At 35.2% G+C, this 20,029-nt stretch overlaps 1 protein-coding gene across 2 annotated transcripts in view; it reads left to right on the forward strand.

The window, feature by feature from the left end:
• The first annotated feature begins 441 nt into the window (after positions 1–441).
• OLFM3 (olfactomedin 3) overlaps positions 442–20,029 on the forward strand; it is a 188,436-nt gene continuing 168,848 nt past the window's right edge. The window contains exon 1 of one of the 2 annotated variants that reach the window (XM_053891815.1): positions 442–948. In XM_053891815.1, the coding sequence (XP_053747790.1) occupies positions 880–948 (69 nt within the window). In that variant the 5' untranslated portion in view covers positions 442–879. The remainder of the gene's footprint in view (positions 949–20,029) is intronic. The other variant, XM_019457653.2, reaches the window with a different exon arrangement.

Here is a 20,029-nt window from a genome sequence, read left to right on the forward strand (position 1 = left end):
ATGGAATATCCCATGTATGATAAAGAAGAAAGCTTCTTTATTTATGCACAATATCTTTAGATGACCAAAAGTCCTAGACAGAAAAATACTCATTAATACCTAACTAGATTACTTCAATAGGCTATTTATAAATGACGGTGTAAATATGCATATATAATAGCCACAGGCTGGGTGCCTTGAACAGAAAATTCACATTGATAGTCTGCACTGCAAACTTTGTTTAAAGCGCTAAATACGCTATCAAGTCCTCTGACAATGACAGCAGAAGGTTCCAGACACTATTTGTTTCATAATCCTATCTAGCTGACTCTTTACTTCTTTGCAGCTCAAGTTGCCACCAAATGCTGAACTGGAGCGCGAGAGTCAATCCTTGTTTGGTTAATAAATTCCCAGCAACATATACCCCCAAGCCCCCAGGAGCTGTAGTGATGTCATATCCGTTGCCCAGGTCTCCACACCTCTCTCAGCAGTTACTCCCTTTATCTTTTTCTTGGGTCAAAACTTTTGAGGTGGGCTGGCTAGACAGCAGCAGGAGAGAGGGTAAACTAGGGCGCGTGTTGGAGGAGCTTCAGCACCTCGGTCAGCGCCCACTGCAGCCCAACCCACCCTCTTGAGCTCGCGCGCGGACTCCCAGCTCTGAGAATGCCTGCGGAATGATCGCCCCCCAGGGCGGCTGCCGCTGCTGCCGCTGCTGCCGCTACTGCTACCGAAGCTACTGCTACCTCTGCTGCTGCTCTTGCTCCTGCTCCTGCCACCGCCTCTGTCTCTACTCTGCTCTGACTGGCAGGCAGAAAGTGCAACTGACGAGGGAAAGGTCTCCGCAGTGAGAGTGGAGGGGCTACATAAAAGAGTAAAGAGAGGGCAAAAACCCAGATCAGAATGCAGGCGACGTCTAACCTACTCAATCTCCTGCTGCTGTCTTTGCTTGCTGGATTAGATCCTTCCAAGGTATGGGCAATATTTAACTTGTTTGAAATAAATGTGCCATATGTAACAAACCGACCAAAAATGCAAATAAATATGCCAAAGGCGGGGGGGGGGGCAAGAGAGAGTCGAAAGACAGCTCTTCCAGCTATCTTGTGCCTGGCTTATCCCTACTGCTTGTAAGATAACAAGGTGAACTACCGGAGGAATAGCTCCTCAAGGTAGAGTCCAGGCAAGGGGGGGGGGGGGGGGGGAGAACAGGCGCGGAATATAATGTGTAGGGGTAGAGGGCTATGCGGTTCTCGGGGGGAATTTAGCTTATTCCGTATCCCAGTGCTTAATGTTCTCTTCTGAAGTCGGACGGGCAATGCAAATGAGTTAGCAGTTGAAACAATGCAATTTGTAAACATGTACTAGGAGATGGTGCACTGTTTCTTTGTTGAAAGCAGAAAAGCGTTTTCCAGCTGATCCTGGTCAATAATACTCCCATCGCAGACGTGCTGCGGTTTGAGTCCAAAACATTTAGGATGCTGCTTGTAACACACACGGCAGAGCAGCAGAGCTACACTCTGCCATGGCTGAGAGGCGTTCGTGAAAGGGGCTTGTGTTTATTTGCTTCTTTCTTTTTATTAAGAAAATTAGGAAGCATTGAGGAAGTTCTGATTACCAGTGTTAAGAAACAGGAAGTGAGAACCCTACCAAACTAGGGAGGGCAGTAGGAAGGATGAGTTGTCTCAAAGATCTTGAACTCTGAAAATTATCCAGTAACTGGTAATTAAAGTGAACGCTAAGCTCTTTTGATAAAAAGGTAGAAAAATATAGAAATATTTTCAGCTGTGTAAGAGAAATGTCTTGACGATAAAGTGAGATAATTTGAGAGCTCAAGCATTCTAAGAAAATCACAATTATCTGGAATAAGAGATAAGGCATCTGGCAAAAAGAGTAAGAGATACAATTTTTTAAATCATTTTTCTTATTTAGCCTGTCAAGAGCACTTTGACTAAACAGAAAAAGTGATACCATGTTACAAAACCATTGAAAGCTGCATTTTGGAATATTGCAAAGTTATTTTTAAAGCTTTACATTATCTGTGCAGTGTAGAGAAATGAAGTTTCTTTTCATATTTGGATACATACAACTAAGATATAACCAAGCATGATCTAATACTGTGGTTGACAGAATATTTCTAGGCCTAATATAGTATATAGTGAGAACTTAGAATCATATCATACACACTTGTAGTTATTTCTGTGCACTTTTCATATTTAGAGAGATCTGATGAGAATTTTATTTTAAGCTATGGTTGTGCTGATATTGTCACTGTGACATCTTCACACAGTGTTTGAATGCCATCTTAATGATCGTAATAGAGTATTTACATACTAAGGGGTAGCTTAAAAGCATTTTACATCCAGGTAAAATGGGATGATTTTATTTATTTATTTATTTATTTATTTATTTATAGCCTCTGGATGTATAGTGACTCATTCTACCACTCTCATTCTATTATGTTGGTTACCACTTTTGAACATATTCTGTTGTATATCTCTTTTGGAATATTTTTGGTAAAACATTTTTAAAAAGCAAAGCCAATTCCTGAGTTACTGCAGAAAAAAATCACGTAAAGTGAATTTGTCATTCTTTAAAATGAATTCAGAAATGTAGAGCTATACTAACAACTACATGTGTGATTTGTCTGATATCTTTAGTGCATAAATATCTTCAATTCTTGAACCCCATCTTACCCAAATTCAATATATAAAAACAATAAAGAGCTATCAAATACAGAGATCAAGTCCCCAAATAAATGACCCATTTTAGTCAATATGATCTTTTCTGGTATTGACAAGTTTATTTGTGTGTATTCAACAATATAAAACTTTTGCTTTAGACTTAACTGGGGCTATTTGGTACAAGTGAGCTGAGAAATGCAGGGAAAGAAAGGTATACATTAACTTTTCAAATTGTCCTTTTCAGATTCTAGATACTACAATAAAGTGTGCAAAGAACAGATGATACTTTGTTCTACACCACATATGACATTATACAAAATATTAAAAGATTCATAGCAAGTGATTTTAAGGTCTAAATTGCTTTTGGACTAGTAGACAAAATTTGCTTTAAAAAAGTGAATAAAAGCTACTTTTGTATGTTTTAGCAAACTGTTGTTGGTCACCAAACTATAGCATCCCTCCCAACCAAATCACAAATGGTACCACTGAATTCTCAAAATAATTGTCAGTTAGATTATGAACCAGTAATTTTCACAAATTTTGCTTATTGCATTTTGTTTATTAACGCTTATTACTTAAGGGTTTAGATAATAAAATTATCATTCATAATATAAATTATGTATGGTGCAATTGAAATAAAACCCAATAATATAGAAGCATAGAAGATCACAGTTTTTGGACAATAAGCAATAATTAAGTGGTGACATTTAAATATACACAAATTCAAAACAGCTGTTTTTAACATACTCATTTGCTAGAACTGATATACTTCATAATCACATTTTTAAATAAATGCATTCACATATTCCTCTGTATTACTACACTTTATAGTAAACATCTGTATAATTACCCAGTATGCACAGAAATTGGCAAAATAAGAGAGCTCTTAAAATTGAATACATTTTTTCAGGCACAGGATTGCCACATATACCAAATATTAGAAATGTAAATCTTAGTGATCCTTGTATATTAATTTATCTAAAAACAAAAAGGCTTTCTACCAAGAGTGCCAATTCCATTTCATGGAAGACTATATAACATTTAGGTTTATGATCATTTTTCCTGAGATTGAAACTTCCAGACCTTATATGGCATTTTATAAGGTGCTTAAGTATCGCCATCTTATGGCAAGATAAGTTACTTGAAAGTCAATTTTATTTTTAAATAATAAAAAAAAAAGCCCAAACTTCCATATTCATAGAATGGATTAACTTTCAGTATGTACTTTCTTTTCTCTCATTTAATATATCATAATTGGCAAATTTAGTATTTTCTTTCAGCAGAGGAAGTCATTTTACCACTAATTAATTATTTGTATTTTTACATAGATTACCAATTTTCCTCTCAGGAAAATTATGAGAACTATGTTTTCTTAATTAAAATCTTATTAACAAGTTTCTAGTTCCATTTAGAAAAACTCAGAGGTATATTACTTTGCCTATTTTAAGAGAAATTAATTTTATTTGTAATGGAGTGCCTGAATTATAGGCAATGTGACAAACCATCATTCATTTAATAAGTAAATTGAAAATAAGAGTGAAAGCTTGTAGGAATTCAATTACTGTTTAGTTTTATAGAGAAAGGACTATTTCAGTACAGGAAATTCCTGAGAATGGCTGCTAGATGGCATCTCTGTGCTTTTAAACTAAACACATGAGTTCAGTAATGACCTTGATAGTAGGAGAGTGAACCTCTTTTTCTTTTTACAAGAAGATTTTTAGCAGACCATGATTTGAACACTGTAACAAAATAGTTATTCCTGTGAATCAGAACCATGAATTTCTCTGCTCTGCAATGATGAACCAGGAAGAAAGGAAGGTATAAATGTGGCCGTGCAGGTTTTAAACAGAACATTTTTTACCAAAGTCAGATACTTGGAGAACAGTTAAAAAGAGGTGAAATGGGCATAGGCACACATTGCAGCGACTGTTGAACTTTAAAGCAGTCATACTTGTATGATAAATATACTGGCAAACGTCCTGGCACACTTAGATTGAGAAAACATTCACTATCTTCTTACGTAGAAATACATGAAAGAACTTATCACCATGGTGCTTGCTCACACTACAGACATAAAATGTAACAATGATTCAGCAATAATCTTCAGCACCAAACTGTTCTTTCTGTCCAAGACAAGCCAGCCAATTAGAACTCTTACATTAAATAATACGGTTGCTTTAAAGCCACATAAAGATGATGAATACTAAGATAATTTCAATAATTAAATTTGTAATACTTCATAATGTAATACACCATGGATAAGTGTCTTTGCATTTTGGTACTGCTAAAGAAAATCATCAAAGACCTACATTGGCTAGAGGTGGTTTTGTACATAAATCTAGTGACAGTTCTTGTTCTTTGAACTTTCAAATGATATTAATAAAAAGCAAAAACAAGAGAAATAAGCTGAGATAAATCTGCTGTAAAATCCAACTTAAAAATCTGTCTTCTCCTGTAGTTCCTGTATACCAGACACAGTCTCTATACAAGAGGACCCACTCAAGTTAGCACAGACATTATGGATCAATGGCATTTGGCAAAAACCTGTCATTACACACGGGTAAACCCTGACAAAGTTTTGGTATCCTCAACCCAATTACACTTTTATTTTAAAGAAAGTAAATATTCTTTCTCATTCTCTTGGCAATTTGAAAGGGTTACAGTGGTACTGTTTCCTTTTTCTTTTAAAATTCTATCCCATGTAATTTTGCAATTACGCTCTTAAAAAATTATATATATATATATATATATGAACGATGTTGAGGGAGCTGTGATCTTAGTGCCCTCACTTGTAAAATGTGAAGCCTACATGTTCTGAAAACTTCTTTGTTAAATTCTAGAATAACTCTATGCTACGCTTTTGGCATGTTTGTGTCTCCATTTCATATATTGAAACCTAATACCCAAGGTGATGATGTTAAGATTTGCAGCTTTTGGGAAGTAATTAGGTCCTGAAGATGGAGTCTTCATAAATGAGATTTATGATATAGGAGGTCCCAGAGAGAGAGCTCTTTCTTTCCACCATGTGAGGATACAAAAAGATGTCTGCATCCTGGAAGAGGGCCCCCACCTGACCATTCTGTCACCCAGATCTTAAACTTCCAGCCTCCAGGGCTGAGAGAAATAAATATGTTTATAAGCTACTCAGTGGAGTACTTTTTGTTATAGCGGCCCAAACAGAATGCAGTATGTTATTTAATAATATTTGATCATTAAAAATTAGCAAATTATTTTGCAGGTTATATCTTCTAAGATCGTAAACTTTGTGAGATCTGGGGACCAGCCTGCCTAGATAGTATCATGAAGTTTTCATCTTCTGGGTTTGGCATTCAAAGCCTTCAGTTTTCTGCTTCTTCTGCACCATCCTCTCCTTCCTTCCTGTCCCACATTCACCATCCCAGCAAAATGGGCTCACCTGTCAAGACTGCTAGTGTCTTTGAAAGCCAACATGTTTCCTGCTTCATCTCTTTTATTTAATGAAGAATTCTCTAGTGGAAAGCAAAGTAAAAACTTATTCTCATATGAAAGGAATTACTCATATAGGGAGGTATTTGGGAAGGCCACTTATAAAAGTTCCCGCATATTCATTGTTGACTTTTCCCAAGCTGGAACATCCTTGAGGATTTTAGGCTGGCAATTATTAGAAAAATCTTGATTTTTGTACTGATAATATATATAAAGAAAAAATGAGATTGGATAAAGCTAAGACTTGGCATTTGATTTACTAAGGTATTAGTCACATTTTACCTTAAAACAATTGGCATCAAGAAACAGGCAGGCAAACCATAGGAGACTCTTAACTATAGAGAACAAACTGAGGGTTGCTAGATGGGAGGTTGGTGGGAGACGAGCTAAATGAGTGAAGGGCATTAAGGAGGGTACTTGTTGGGATGAGCCCTGGGTGTTGTATGTATGTGATGAACCACTGGATTCTACTTCTGAAACCAATACTACACTGTATGTTAACTAACTTCGATTTAAATAAATTAAAAAAAAACCAAAAAACATTTGGCATCAGTGAGAGTAATAGAGGAGATACAAAACCAGACAGTTGTCTTTGCAGGTTAGTTGATAGGACAGTGAGTTTGGGGGATCATCTGCACATTTGTGTCAATATGTTTGTGTGCATATATGTGAACAGATTATTTCACAGTAGAATTAAAATATTAAAGTAATATCAAAAGCTATTTAAACATTCACTACCTAGATCCCAGGCTTAAATCTACAAAAGGATCTTGAAATTACTCATCCATTTACTCAGTCTATACCACTTACCAATTAAAAACTTTGAAGGAGATTTCCTATGAAACTAATATTTTCATGGTAATTTTCCAGTATAATTTTTTAAGTTGTATACCCAATTAATTCAATATAAAAGGGCAAGCTGGACATGAAATCTTAAGAACTGATTTTAAGGCCTAACTGTGCAACATTTCAGTGAGACACTTATCTTCTCTTAAGCTCAGTTTTCTCAAATGCAGAAAAGATGGAATTGCAATAGAATTTATACCATTATTAATTATATATATATAATTATATATATATCATTTATATATATAATTATTTATATAGATAAAACTGTAAGTTTCTAAATAAATATTTCATAAAACCAGTCAACCTATAACCAGATCTAAAGACTTTTGTACCATATACTGAGATTGTAATAGAAAAGGACCTCTCCTGGTCCTTCTTTCTTGCTATTCCTTCTCAGCTTTCAGAAAAGTGAATGCCATGTTTTTATATGATCAGAAGAATTTCTCACAACCAGCCCATAATTTTGGTCAAAGCTCCAATTTCAACATATCACCTTAAAAATTTACATCATACTTCTATCCCAAAGGGTGCCTCTTATAAATTTATTAGAAAAAAAATATAAGACATGGAGAGTGGTTCCATAATATCGGAGCCAAATGACATCCAGAAAAGAGCTTTTAAACTAATCGTGGAGAGTGGATCACAGAGAGGATGACTATTTTTAAACAAAGATCAGCTGATAAACCTGCTTTCTTTCACCAGGATAAAAAGTGTAGGGTTCTTGTGACTTTGCAATTATACCAATGATAAAGTAGTTTATTTTTTTTTATTTAAATTTTTTTTTAACGTTTTATTTATTTTTGAGACAGAGAAAGACAGAGCATGAACGGGGGAGGGGCAGAGAGAGAGGGAGACACAGAATTGGAAGCAGGCTCCAGGCTCTGAGCCATCAGCCCAGAGCCCGACGCGGGGCTCCAACTCACGGACCACAAGATCGTGACCTGAGCTGAAGTTGGCCGCCCAACCGACTGAGCCATCCAGGCGCCCCATGATAAAGTAGTTTAAACCTTCTCTATGATTTGACAATATTAAAGAAAGAAGGTTTAGAAAGAGACGTTACCAAGTTTCTCAGTCTAAAAATGTTCAGGGCAGAAAGTCATTGTTTTAGTCCTTTCAGGCTACACTAACAAAAGATCACAGACTGGGGAGTTTATTAACAACAGCAATTAGGGAAGTCCAAGACCTAGCTACCAGCATGGTGAAGTTTTGGCAAAGGTCATTTTCCTGGTTCATAGCTGGTGCCTTTTCACTGTCCCCTCAGTGAATCTCTTTTATGAGGGCACTAATCTCATTCATGAAGGCTCCCCCTTGATGACCTGTTCACCTGCCAAAGGTCCTACCTCTTAATACGATCGCACCAGACATTAGGATATCAACAATTTGGGTAGGAAGTACACAAACATTCAGACCATAGCAGTCATGGAGAAATGCCAACTTTTATGAACACAATTTCTCTGCTCTTTTCTCTTGGATGGTTTTCTCGGTCCCTATGTTTATACTTAGTTTCCTGCTCTTCTTAATAGAGACTTTTACCAAGTGCTTGAAAAGACCTGACCCTTAATTAGTCCCTTAATAATACTTCCTCCAATGTTATGCATCCAAATCAAGTCCACATGAGTAACTCATGAACTGATTCTTTCTTTTCTCAGTTCAATTCATGTAGATAATATAAAGGGTAAAACTAGATAAGGATGACTATTTATATTTAGGATAGACCCTAATCATGAAAAACTAATATTTAAGAAATGCATTGTTTCAAAAATATTTGCATACCATTCTATAGTGAGATTTAACTTATTTCTGTTATTACTATGAGAGGTTGCAAACCTTTTTGAGGAGAGAGGATTCCAAAATACAGGAACAACATAAAACCATGTCTATCAAGAGTGCCACTAATTTGAATAGTGCTAATAAAAATACTCAAAAGTATTGTTGGAACAAAAAAAAAGAATTTTCCAAGGACTTTATCCTTTATGCTTTAAAAACAAGGTGTTATAAAGCATATATCACAAAGCTATGCCTTCTGTCATTCTTATAACAAGCTCTCGGAAGAATAAAAATAAGTTCAGAAAGAGGATCACAGATGCTGTTGAGTTCCTGCTTTTGCCTCTCCTTGGAAAGCTCTTTCCCTCTTCTCCATATGTCAAAATTTTACCTATATTTTAAGATGCAACTCAAATGTCACGGCTTCCATAAATTCTTCTCTGACACGCCTCATCCCCCAGGAAGAGGTAATCCTGATAAACTAAGACCTCCTATAACACAAGAATCATGTTTTATTCACCTTTGCATCTATAGCCACTCCCACTGTGTCTGACACATAACAGGTGTTCAATGAAAACAGACTGAGCTGGATTTCTTTTCCCCCCAAACTTGTAGAACACTCTACCTAATCACTCTTATTACACTTTCCACCTTCTTTCCCCCCCCACCCCAACTGGATATTTATTGTATTGTGTCTCCCCTACTAAATTATAACATAACTGAGAGAAGGCTGTGCTTTGGTCATTACCTTGTCCTTTCTTATCTAGCAACTAGCACAGTGCCTCTTCAGGTGAAATATAAATATATGAAGAAAATAAGAAGTCAAGGAACACCAAAAAACTTAAAATCCTGGGTTAAATAAGCCATGAACATAATATATGTTTAGGATCCATGCTCTCATCAGAAAAGATATTAGGGGCAGGGAAGTAACATAAATTTTAAGAATCTTGTTTTCAAAGGTTCAGAACTCATATCAAGTTATTTACCTTGAACAATACTGCAAGATTATGTCTTTTAAAATTTCTGATTAGTTTCTTGTCCTATCTCACCATCCTCAGTGCTATTTTTGACTTTTGGTAGCTCTTGGGAATGCTACAACCTTAACACTCTTGTGAATTACCTGATGTGTTTCCTAACACTTGGTGGTAATGTTAGCATTTCTTCTTATTCCTTGATATATATATAGGCATCCATTTTATTGGTATAGGCTTATAAGTTGGAAGAGCATATTAACGTGTACTTATTGTTTTGACCATCTTTATTTTATGTAATGTCTTAGCCTTATCTGATAAGTTAGTATATTATTGGTATTTCTCCATCTCTTTTTAGGGACTCCATTATTTTTTTAAGAATCAAAAATATTCCCTTAAAATTATTCTCTTCCTATACATTCTTATCATAGTACCATATAAAGAAAAGGAATATTGGCTCTATATTTGTACTATATTACTAAATAAGCACAATACCATGATACAGAATTATATTAAATGATTCAGAGCAAATACAGAGTGGAATTAGAATCATCTGAATTGTAACTTCTGAAAAGTATCAGATATTCGATATTTTCATAATTAACTTTGTAGGTTAAAAGGCTTTGAAAATAACTGTCAATAATAAAATTGTTCTAACAGCACAAACAGCTATCTAGATAACCCCAAAGGGAGGGCATAAATTGAATAGATGATCCTTTTTATTTTTCCAACTAAGTTGAAGGTGATTAAGAAGCATTATCCCATGATGATTTAAATAGCATTACCAGAGGGACCAATTCCAGATGGCAGGATTTCTTCAAATAGAGAATCAGTATTGGAAATGTTGATTCACTGGCACCAAAATGTCACTGGTGAAATATTAACTTACAAAAGACACCACCACTTCTGGGAATGATCTATGTCTATGGCTACCTAGGGAATTATTTATCTGGAATTAGTACCAATGGTAAGTATTTTTACATCTACATATGTTTTGTGGCATGAAGACTAAATCTTAGTGCCTATCACTGTAGTAATAGACAAACAAATATTTTCTGACTTGGGACCCACTGAAGACTTCTGATTATATTTACCATTTATTATTTACATTGTGCTACAGCTATCTTCTACTTTTTACAACAAGCTGAATGCTAGACAAATTCAGAGAATAAAATGACTAGTTTGATTGCCATATATACCTTAAAGCACTCTAGGGATAAGCAGGTGGAAATATACACTTATGAAGCTCATGCCAAAAAAAAGTAGCTATTGTAATATGACTCAAAACTGGGCATAAGATATGTGAGAGTAAGGAATCAAGTGGACGGAATCAATCAATAATTTACTCATGGTGCCCGTATTAGTTCTGACAGGAATGACTTTCCTGTCAGTCAAAGCAATAAAAGACTCCAAGCCTAAATATTTGTCCTAAATAAAACGGGGTAAAACTCCAAGAAGTGATAAAATCATAAATGAGCTTATATGTAGCATAGAGGTGAATGTTTTCATATATAGCTAAAAGAAAAAGAATTGAGAGGAGATAAGTATCTGTTTACACATTGGGGATAGATTGAGGCTGTTACAGATGATGCATTCATTTGCCAACATGTACTTAAGTATTTCAAGTGGTTTACGGCTCCCCCCACATATACACAGAATGATTGCATTCATTAATCTGAGAACTGGTTATCATTTTATTGCTGTTGGCATTCACTTTTAGAACAAAATCTCTAATTTAGTTCAACTAATCTTTAATATCTGTTAGTAAGAAGAAACAGAAGCAAGCAAAGGCAATGAAAACATCATTAATTTCCTTTTTCTTTCTAGCATCTTAACTTTGCAAATAGAGACACAATAGAAATGTGATTGTATTTTGTCCATTTGTAGTCATTTCTTTTGGAAAAGATACCTCTCAAGGGACTCAACCTAATTAATATTAACTTAACATATAAAATGAAAATAAAGGAAAAGAGAAACCATACCGAATCAAAACAAATTACATAATGATTAGGAAATTAGAAAGTCCATGGTGTTACAGACAGAGTACTAAATTAGGAATTTAAAAATCCAGGGCCTAGTATCAGTTTTGCAACTGTCTAGTTATATGGCCTGAGACAACTCACTAAATTTTTTGGTTTATATTTCCTCATGTGCAAAATGAAGATGTGGAGCCAAATGTTCTTTTTTTTATGGGTAGGTCCTCTTAAAATGGGGTACATTCATCTCTTATAAACCTAGTTCATCATTGTTTCATCCTCCCTTCTGCTCATAGACTTTCAAATTGTTAAAAGTAAAGGGAAAACTTAGGCTTCTTTTACTTTGCTGTTGAAAATCAAAGTTTAATATCATTGAGAAAATCATGGCAACTTACTCATCTACATAGAGCTAAAAATAAATGTAAAACATATAAGCTAATTTCACATCTCAAGCATTACATAATATTTAATATTTATTTTGTATGTTTCCTTTATATTAGCTTTTGAAGATTTAATGAAAAATGAGAGAAGGACACTGTGCTTCTATTGTCTATCGGACAGTAGTTAAAACAAAAGAGACTCTAAGAGTTACAAGAAATAGGCCATCTATTTTATTTCTGCATAAAGGAAAACTCTCCTCTATAACATAACTAATGGGTGGTTAGGTAACTTTTGTCCATATGTTTCTAATATTGGGGAGTGGGACAGTATTCAAGGAATTGGATTATTTTTAATCAAAAAAATTAGAAAATTTCTTTTTAAATTGAGTTATGATTTCCAATGATATTTTATACTACTGAGCTATGATTCATTATTTGGCTCAATACAATAAGAAAAAAAAATAGTATGGACTGTGGTAGGCAATAACATCCTCACATACTAATCCCCAGAAACTGTGAATATGGTACCTTACTTTTGCCAAAGAGAATTTGTAGATGTGACTAAATTAAAGATTTTGAGATGGGAAGATTGTCCTACTTTTTCTGATGGGCCCAGTGTAATAAAAAAGGCCCGTAAAAGAGGATGGCTAGATGCTTAGAATCAGAAAAAGAAGAGATGATGACAGACATTGGAGGGAGGTACTTTACAGATGGAAGAAGGGCCAAAAGCCAAGAGATAAGGGCCGCTTCTAGAAGCTAGACAGCTAAGAAAATGGATGCTTCTCTAGAGACTCCAGCAAGGAATACAGCCTTGCTAATAACATTTTGATTTTAGCCTCATAAAACTTATTTCATAGTTCTGCCCTTTAGAACTTAAGACACCAAACTTGTGTTGCTTTAAACTACTAAGTTTAGAGTAATTTTTTACAGCAGTAATAGGAAAATAACACATTAGTCTAGATGATAATAATTACTATGTAATTATTTTGACTTAACATAAGTCAGCCAAATAATGCTATAGTCTATGCTTGTGAATATTAAGGTTAGAGAGACAATAGATGTGAAATTACAGTGAGTTCTAAAAATTCAGTTAGATAATATAAAAATTAAAAATGCTTATAAAGAAGCCTAATTAGATTATATATAACCCTAAATTCATTACATGATAGGTAACTGTGTTCCCTGACATTTTTAAGATACAAAGTGAGTCCTTCAGTTGCTGTTGTTAGGTAAAGTCTGCCTATAGACTCTCACTCAAATCTCACTCTCAATCTAAGAATTAAATCGTTGCCATTCCGTTTCTTTGCCAGCCTAGGATTTTAAAAGCATTTGATGCCACATTCTTTTACTGGATTTGTCATCTATAGTGAAAATACAAATAAATTGGCTACTATGATTTAGTAAAATGATACAGACTGCTCCTTCTTTTCATCAGTCCAATTCGATCTACCAAAGGCGCTGGCATGTCTTCAGATGAAAGCAATTTTGTTTAGAGAACCAATGCATGTTACACAATAAAGGCATGGTCAAACACAATGAATGCTTAGTGACATTCCACAAAGTATAAGCAAGATCCATTCCTTTTATATGCAGTTGAAAGAGAAAATTATGTTGTTAAGTTTGCTTATTTAATTTTAAATAACTGGTATTTGTTTTTAGCTCTAAGACCATTTGTGAAGAAAGTAGTCCAGGAATGAATGAATGACTCTCAAAGATCTTAATTTATCACATGTGAAAGAGTAGTCCACTTGCATTCATATCATAATAATTTTTTTCAACAAAATACTCATACCTGGCACTATTGTAGGAGTTAGAGATAAAAGAATTTTTAAGAACATTTTTTAAATGTTTATTTATTCTTTGAGAGACAGAGACAGAGCACAAGTTGGGGAGGGGCAGAGAGAGAGGGAGACACAGAATCCACAATGGGCTCCAGGCTCTGAGCTGTCAGCACAGAACCCTCCGCGGGGCTCAAACTCACAGACCCCGAGATCATGACTGACCAAAGTCGGACGGTTAACTAACTGAGCCACCCACGTGCCCCAGAATTTTTAAACGGTATAGTTACTACTCTCAAAAAGCCCTTAATATTTTCTACTGGAGAACTCAATCAGATATACTAATAATTGTAGTACTATGTGATATGTTCTATAACAGACACTTGAATAGGACACACAAGTAAGAGAGAAGGAACACCTACAGAAGGCAGGGCAAAGGAGAAAATTTCCTGCGGGATGTGATGCTTAAAGGAAGATCACCAAAAAAAAAAAAAAAAAAAAAAAAAAAAAAAAAAAAAAAAATGAAGGAAGAAAGGGGTATTCCATTAAAGGCAACAGCTTATATGAAGTCAAAGAGATATAAAAGAGTATGTGAAACACTGAAGATCTTTCAACATGACTTGAGTTCTTTTACTACTAATTTTATGAGAAGTAGGAGAAAAGTTGATGAAAAAAAAGAGCTATTGGTGGCACTAAAATGGTAGAAAAATGATTGCCTAGGGGCGCCTGGGTGGCTCAGTTGGTTAGGCATCCGACTTCGGCTCAGGTCATGATCTCGTGGTCCGTGAGTTTGAGCCCCGCGTCAGGCTCTGTTTTGACAGCTCAGAGCCTGGAGCCTGTTTCGGATTCTGTGTCTCCCTCTTTCTCTGACCCTCCCCCGTTCATGCTGTCTCTCCCTGTCTCAAAAATAAATAAATATGAAAGAAAAAAGAAAAATGATTGCCTAAAGGGTCCAAAATTTGACCTGTACCAGATTTAAAAATATTTCCGAACTGCCTTAACTCAAAACAAATAAAAAGCAATATACTTGTATTAGTGAGAGTTCTCCAGAGAAATAAAACAGGGTGTTTGTGTGTGCGCGCACCTAGATATGGAAATATATATATATATATAATGTATATAAATATAAACATTTATATGTATGATACATTATATGTATATCATACATAATATATAAAAAATATTGATTATGAGGAATTGGCTCATGTGATGGATACTTCCCCACATCTGTAGTCAGCAAGTTGGAAACCCAAGAGCCAAAGGTGTAGTTCCGATCTGAAGCCTGTAGGCTCAAGACCTAGAAAAAGCCAGTGTTTCAGTTGGAGTCCAAAGGTAGGGAAAAAATGAATGTCCCAGTTCAAAAGCAGTTAGGCAGAAGACATTTTGTCTTACGCAGCCTTTTATTTCTCTTCAGGACTCCGACTGATTGGGTGAGGCCTACCTACATTAGGGAGAGCAATCTGCTTTACTCAGAATACCAATTCATTTGTTAATGTCATCTAGAAACACTGTCACAGAGACACTCAAGGTAATGCCTGACCAAGTATCTGGGCACATCATGGCTTAGTCAAGTTGACACACAAAATTATCACAATAACAACATTAAAAAGTTTCTATATGATTATATATCTAAGTGTCTCTATTTTATCTCTATCTAATCTCATCTCTAGATAGCTAGTTAGCTAGCTTTGTAACTATCTACCTATTTTAATTATCAAAACATAAATTACTGGGACGCCTGGGGGGCTCAGTCAGTGCACTGTGGATTGCATCACCACCATCATACATGAAAATTATTATCTCTCAATAATTAAAACTATTGTAAATCTTTTGATAACAAGTATGTTGTCAAGATAGTCTCCTCCACACAAATGATCTTCTGCTACATTTTCATCCCGTTATAAGAGTATTCCGGCTTGGTTAAATTGGCTTGCAATTTGACATCACCTAAAACTTTTAGTCAGGTTGCATACTGATTTCAAATTCTATTGACCATATTTTTTCATTGTGCAAAGATTTTTCATCTTGAAATTTCTTTCACCTTTATTTTTCCTTTTCCTCCCTTCCTTATTTTCTTCCTTTTTTTCTATTCATTAAAAAAAATACAATAAAACCCCATCATAATGTCAAAGTTGGAGGAGACCAAAAGTTCAAATGTGGCAAAACCATTTTCCATGTTGCAACAAAATACCAAAATGACCAGGGTAAGCCTGCCATGGAAGTCTGGAGCCCGTCACCAATTACATGACATCTGTATCACCAGGGACTTATGGTGGAAGATTTTCAATGCATTTTTAGAATGTCCGCCATGCATCCAGCATCAACTAGAATCTAGGATACAGCAGTGACGTCTGAAACAAAAGACTCTGCCCTCATAACGCTTAAACTATAACTAAAATAAATAATAAACAAAACAAATAAGTAAAATGTATATGGAAAGAAAATAGAACAAGAATAAGAGGCAGTGACACGCTGTGAGGTAGAAACAAATAGAATAGGTCCCACAAGAAATCTGATACTTGAGCAGAGACTTGAAGATGAGAGAGTAAGCTATGTACATATCTGGCAGAAGAGGGTTCCAAGGACAGAAAATTTTAATTACAAATTCAGTAAAGTAAGAGCATACATGCCAGGCTTGAGAAAAGGCAAGGAGGCTACTGAACAAGTGAAATGAGCAAAGAGTAAACTTACAGGATATGAAATCAGCAAGTTAGCAGGGGGCCAGATCATATGGATGCCTGCAGGTGGTTTGAAGGATTCTGAATGGGATGGGAAGATACCAGTGTGTTTTGAGCATAGATGTGACATATTATTTTACTTCTGGTGGTCAGGGAAGAAGTAGAAAGACCAGGTGGTATAAAAAATTAAATTAGTGGTGGCGGTAGCTAACAGAATTTGTTCAACGGATTGAAAATTGGCAATGGAAGGTTTTTGGCTTGAGCAACTTGGAAGGAAATATGTCTCTCAAGATGCAAAACACACTGGAAGAGGAGAACAGGAGTTTGATTTTAAAGTTGCTATGTTTGAAATGTCTATTAGACACTCAAATGGAATTGTTGAGTAGGCAGTTGGTATTTAGAGTTCAATGGAGAGGTCTGGACTAAATATCTCATTTTGAGAATCATTAATATGTAGACAGCATTCAAGCCCATAAAACTAGACGGTATCACCAAAAGAAGTAGTCTGAATACTATGCCTCAAATATTTAGAGGTGAAAAGCTGAGGGAAAAGCATTGATAGAGCCTGAGAAGGAACTCAGGAGATAGGAAGAAAAGGAGAAGATAATGTCCTGAAAACAACATGACCTCTACATCAAGATGTCTCAAAGAGAAACATTTATTAAATTATTAAATTATCATATGTTTTATATGGGCCAAGTAATATGAACACTGAAAATGAATGGTCTTTGGAAATGGAATCATTGGTGATATTGAGAAGTAGTTTCAGTAGACTGATGGTGGCAAAAACCTCATCTTAACAGATTCAATAAAGTATAAAGGAAGAACAATTACAGATAACAGATATAAACAAGACAGGAGTTTTGCTGTGAAGAGAAGAGAAACAGGGTAAAGTTAGAGGAGGAAATAGCATCAGACATGTTTAGTTTTGTTGATGTCTAAAATGGAAGAAATAACACCACGTTATAATGCTGATAGGATTATGAATGGTTTTAAATAGGAGCACAGAGAATTCTCTCATGAGAACAGGTGGGAAGACAAGGTATATGTATAGTAATGCTACTTGTAATTTAGATAGGGCAGTGCAGACACATGGAAGCTCTCTTGTAATTGCTTTCATCTTCTCAGTGAGATAGAAAGCACGGCCATCACCTAAGAGTGACAATGGGTTATTGGTGGAAAGAAGAAAAGAATAATGTTCTGGCAACTGCAATTAGGAGCAAAGAGGACAGCTTTTCCACTATCTGGCTTTGATAGAGGAGTGTGGCAAAGGGCTTGAGAGTGACTTAGAGGCAGCGGTCTACTCAGGGGAGAACCAGATTTCAATAAAAGTAAAAAAGGTGAGGAGATTTTCAGAGAAGAGAGTAGACATGAGGGAATGTCACTAATGATTAATTGTGAGTATCTCACATGTTGCTGTCTGTATTAAATCGATGATGAATCTTTCATGTACATTGAAAGACAAGTCTGAGTTTTCCCCCAGGAACAAGTTATTTTTTCACTGACTCTATGAAGAAGTTTAGCCAGCCGAAAACTCTCTTGTGGAAAATGTACAAAGCCATAAACTAGTTGAAGGGCATTCAACACTGAGTATCATAGAAAGTGAAAAGATGTAGCACCTCTTTCCCCCTCACTTTGGGCCAGATTTATCTTTGATGTCACATCGTACTCAAGGGAAGACCCAACCATTGAGTCTTAGAAGCTGATATGATAACTAGGAAAAACGGGCAGAGCTGACAGCCAGTGCGATTGTATATTTAACCATATTGGGCCAAACCTCTACCCTGAAAATTCCCTTGGAACATTTTTAAAGCAATACAATAAAGTTGTATTGGTGGCTGATATGGAGGCTATCAGCTCCAACTAGCAACGTTCCCACATCCATAAAAACATATTGTTACAGCCACATCGAACATACACATGAAAACTGGGTTCACTTTTGTTTCTTCCACAAATCCTGAGACCAAAATAAAATCATACTTCAATGTACTATATTAATGGAAAGAAATTTGTAGTTTGTTGTATTTAGCAATTTATTTCTGCTCTAACATATGTCTAAGGAGACATGGCTCACATAGGTCTTTTAATCTAGTACATGATGTCTAATTATCCAGAAAACATAAAAGAAGAAAAATGCTAAGTTTAATCTTATGTGACTAAAGCGAGCAAACCAACCCCCCCCAAAAATCTATATGACATGTCCTCTCATTTTCTTGTTACAAGATGATATTATAATAGAGTAAAAGGAATGAGGAATGTTATGGCAATATAATGATGAAATAAGAAACTGGAAACAAAAATTCAAACATATGACTGTGTATTTGTGCATATGTGTGCTTGTTTGTGACAGAGGGGAAGTTTCATATGGCAACTATTAAAGTAAAACCTCAACAATTGAAACTTATTACATTAATTATAGGGACAACAGAATTAATTACAAAATACTTTTAAATGCAGCTTATTTCCAAATCACATAATAATCTAAGTTAGTCCTACAAATTTTAACTGTTGCCTAATAGAGAGCTTTAGAACTCGTAAAAATAAATGAGGTCACTTCCAAATTATCCTATCAATTAAATGAACATGGGTGATTTAAATTCCCCATGAAAATTCTGCTTATAGTAAAAAAGCTTGTTTCCTTCCTTCCTTGCTTTTTTCCCTTTTATGCCAAGAAAACACCATTTTTTAACCTCTATCATAGTTATTATATGGTCCAAATGATGGGAAATTGTAGTAAATAACATTTCTTGATTGAAATTGTAAGAAATGGTGTGTCTTATTTGAAGCATGTTACTTCTCTCTAAATCACATATTTCTCAGTAATATAATGGGGAAATAATACCTCCTTCATGGGACTACATGAAAGTTAAACATTCTGAAGCACCAAATCTACTGCCAAGCACTTAGTAAGTGCTAAATGAATGGCAGCTTATTTTTCAGTAAATTAGTGTTCAAAAACATGCTTGGGCTATATGTCCTACTGTTTAACTGATATAATAGATCTACATCTTGACATTACTCATTCAGTTCATCTTATCCAGTTTTACATGATTCTCAGCATATCTTATGAAAAAAAAATAAAAAAGATATTTATTCCTTTCAGAATGTTCATGCAGGTCCCCCACATGCTGGGATTTTGGTTTGTTCCAATTTTCTATGCTCTTTTTTCTACTCATGTCCCGTTTGGTATTTATCCAGAATCATAGTAAGCGTTCAAGAAAAAGAGAAATACAAACAGATCTAAATTTCAGTTGACTGTGGTCCAGCTCTTTAGCAAAACAGAGTATCTCAAAGAACTCAGAGATTAATTAAAGATGTCAGAATAGAATAAAATCAGTTACTGGATCATCTGAGAACTTTTCCCAACTGTTATAGTGAAAATGTTGAGAATGAGGAAAAGGTTGATTGAAACCCCAAGTGAATAGTATTTAATTACTAATCATGTTGGACTCTTCCATTTTAATAACGGATGTTAATTCTACCACTAGCACAGCTGTTAATACACATAGTT

This window comes from Panthera pardus, unplaced genomic scaffold (genome assembly GCF_024362965.1).
Source record: "Panthera pardus isolate Hobbes unplaced genomic scaffold, ASM2436296v1 HiC_scaffold_11, whole genome shotgun sequence".
Classification (NCBI taxonomy): domain Eukaryota; kingdom Metazoa; phylum Chordata; class Mammalia; order Carnivora; family Felidae; genus Panthera; species Panthera pardus.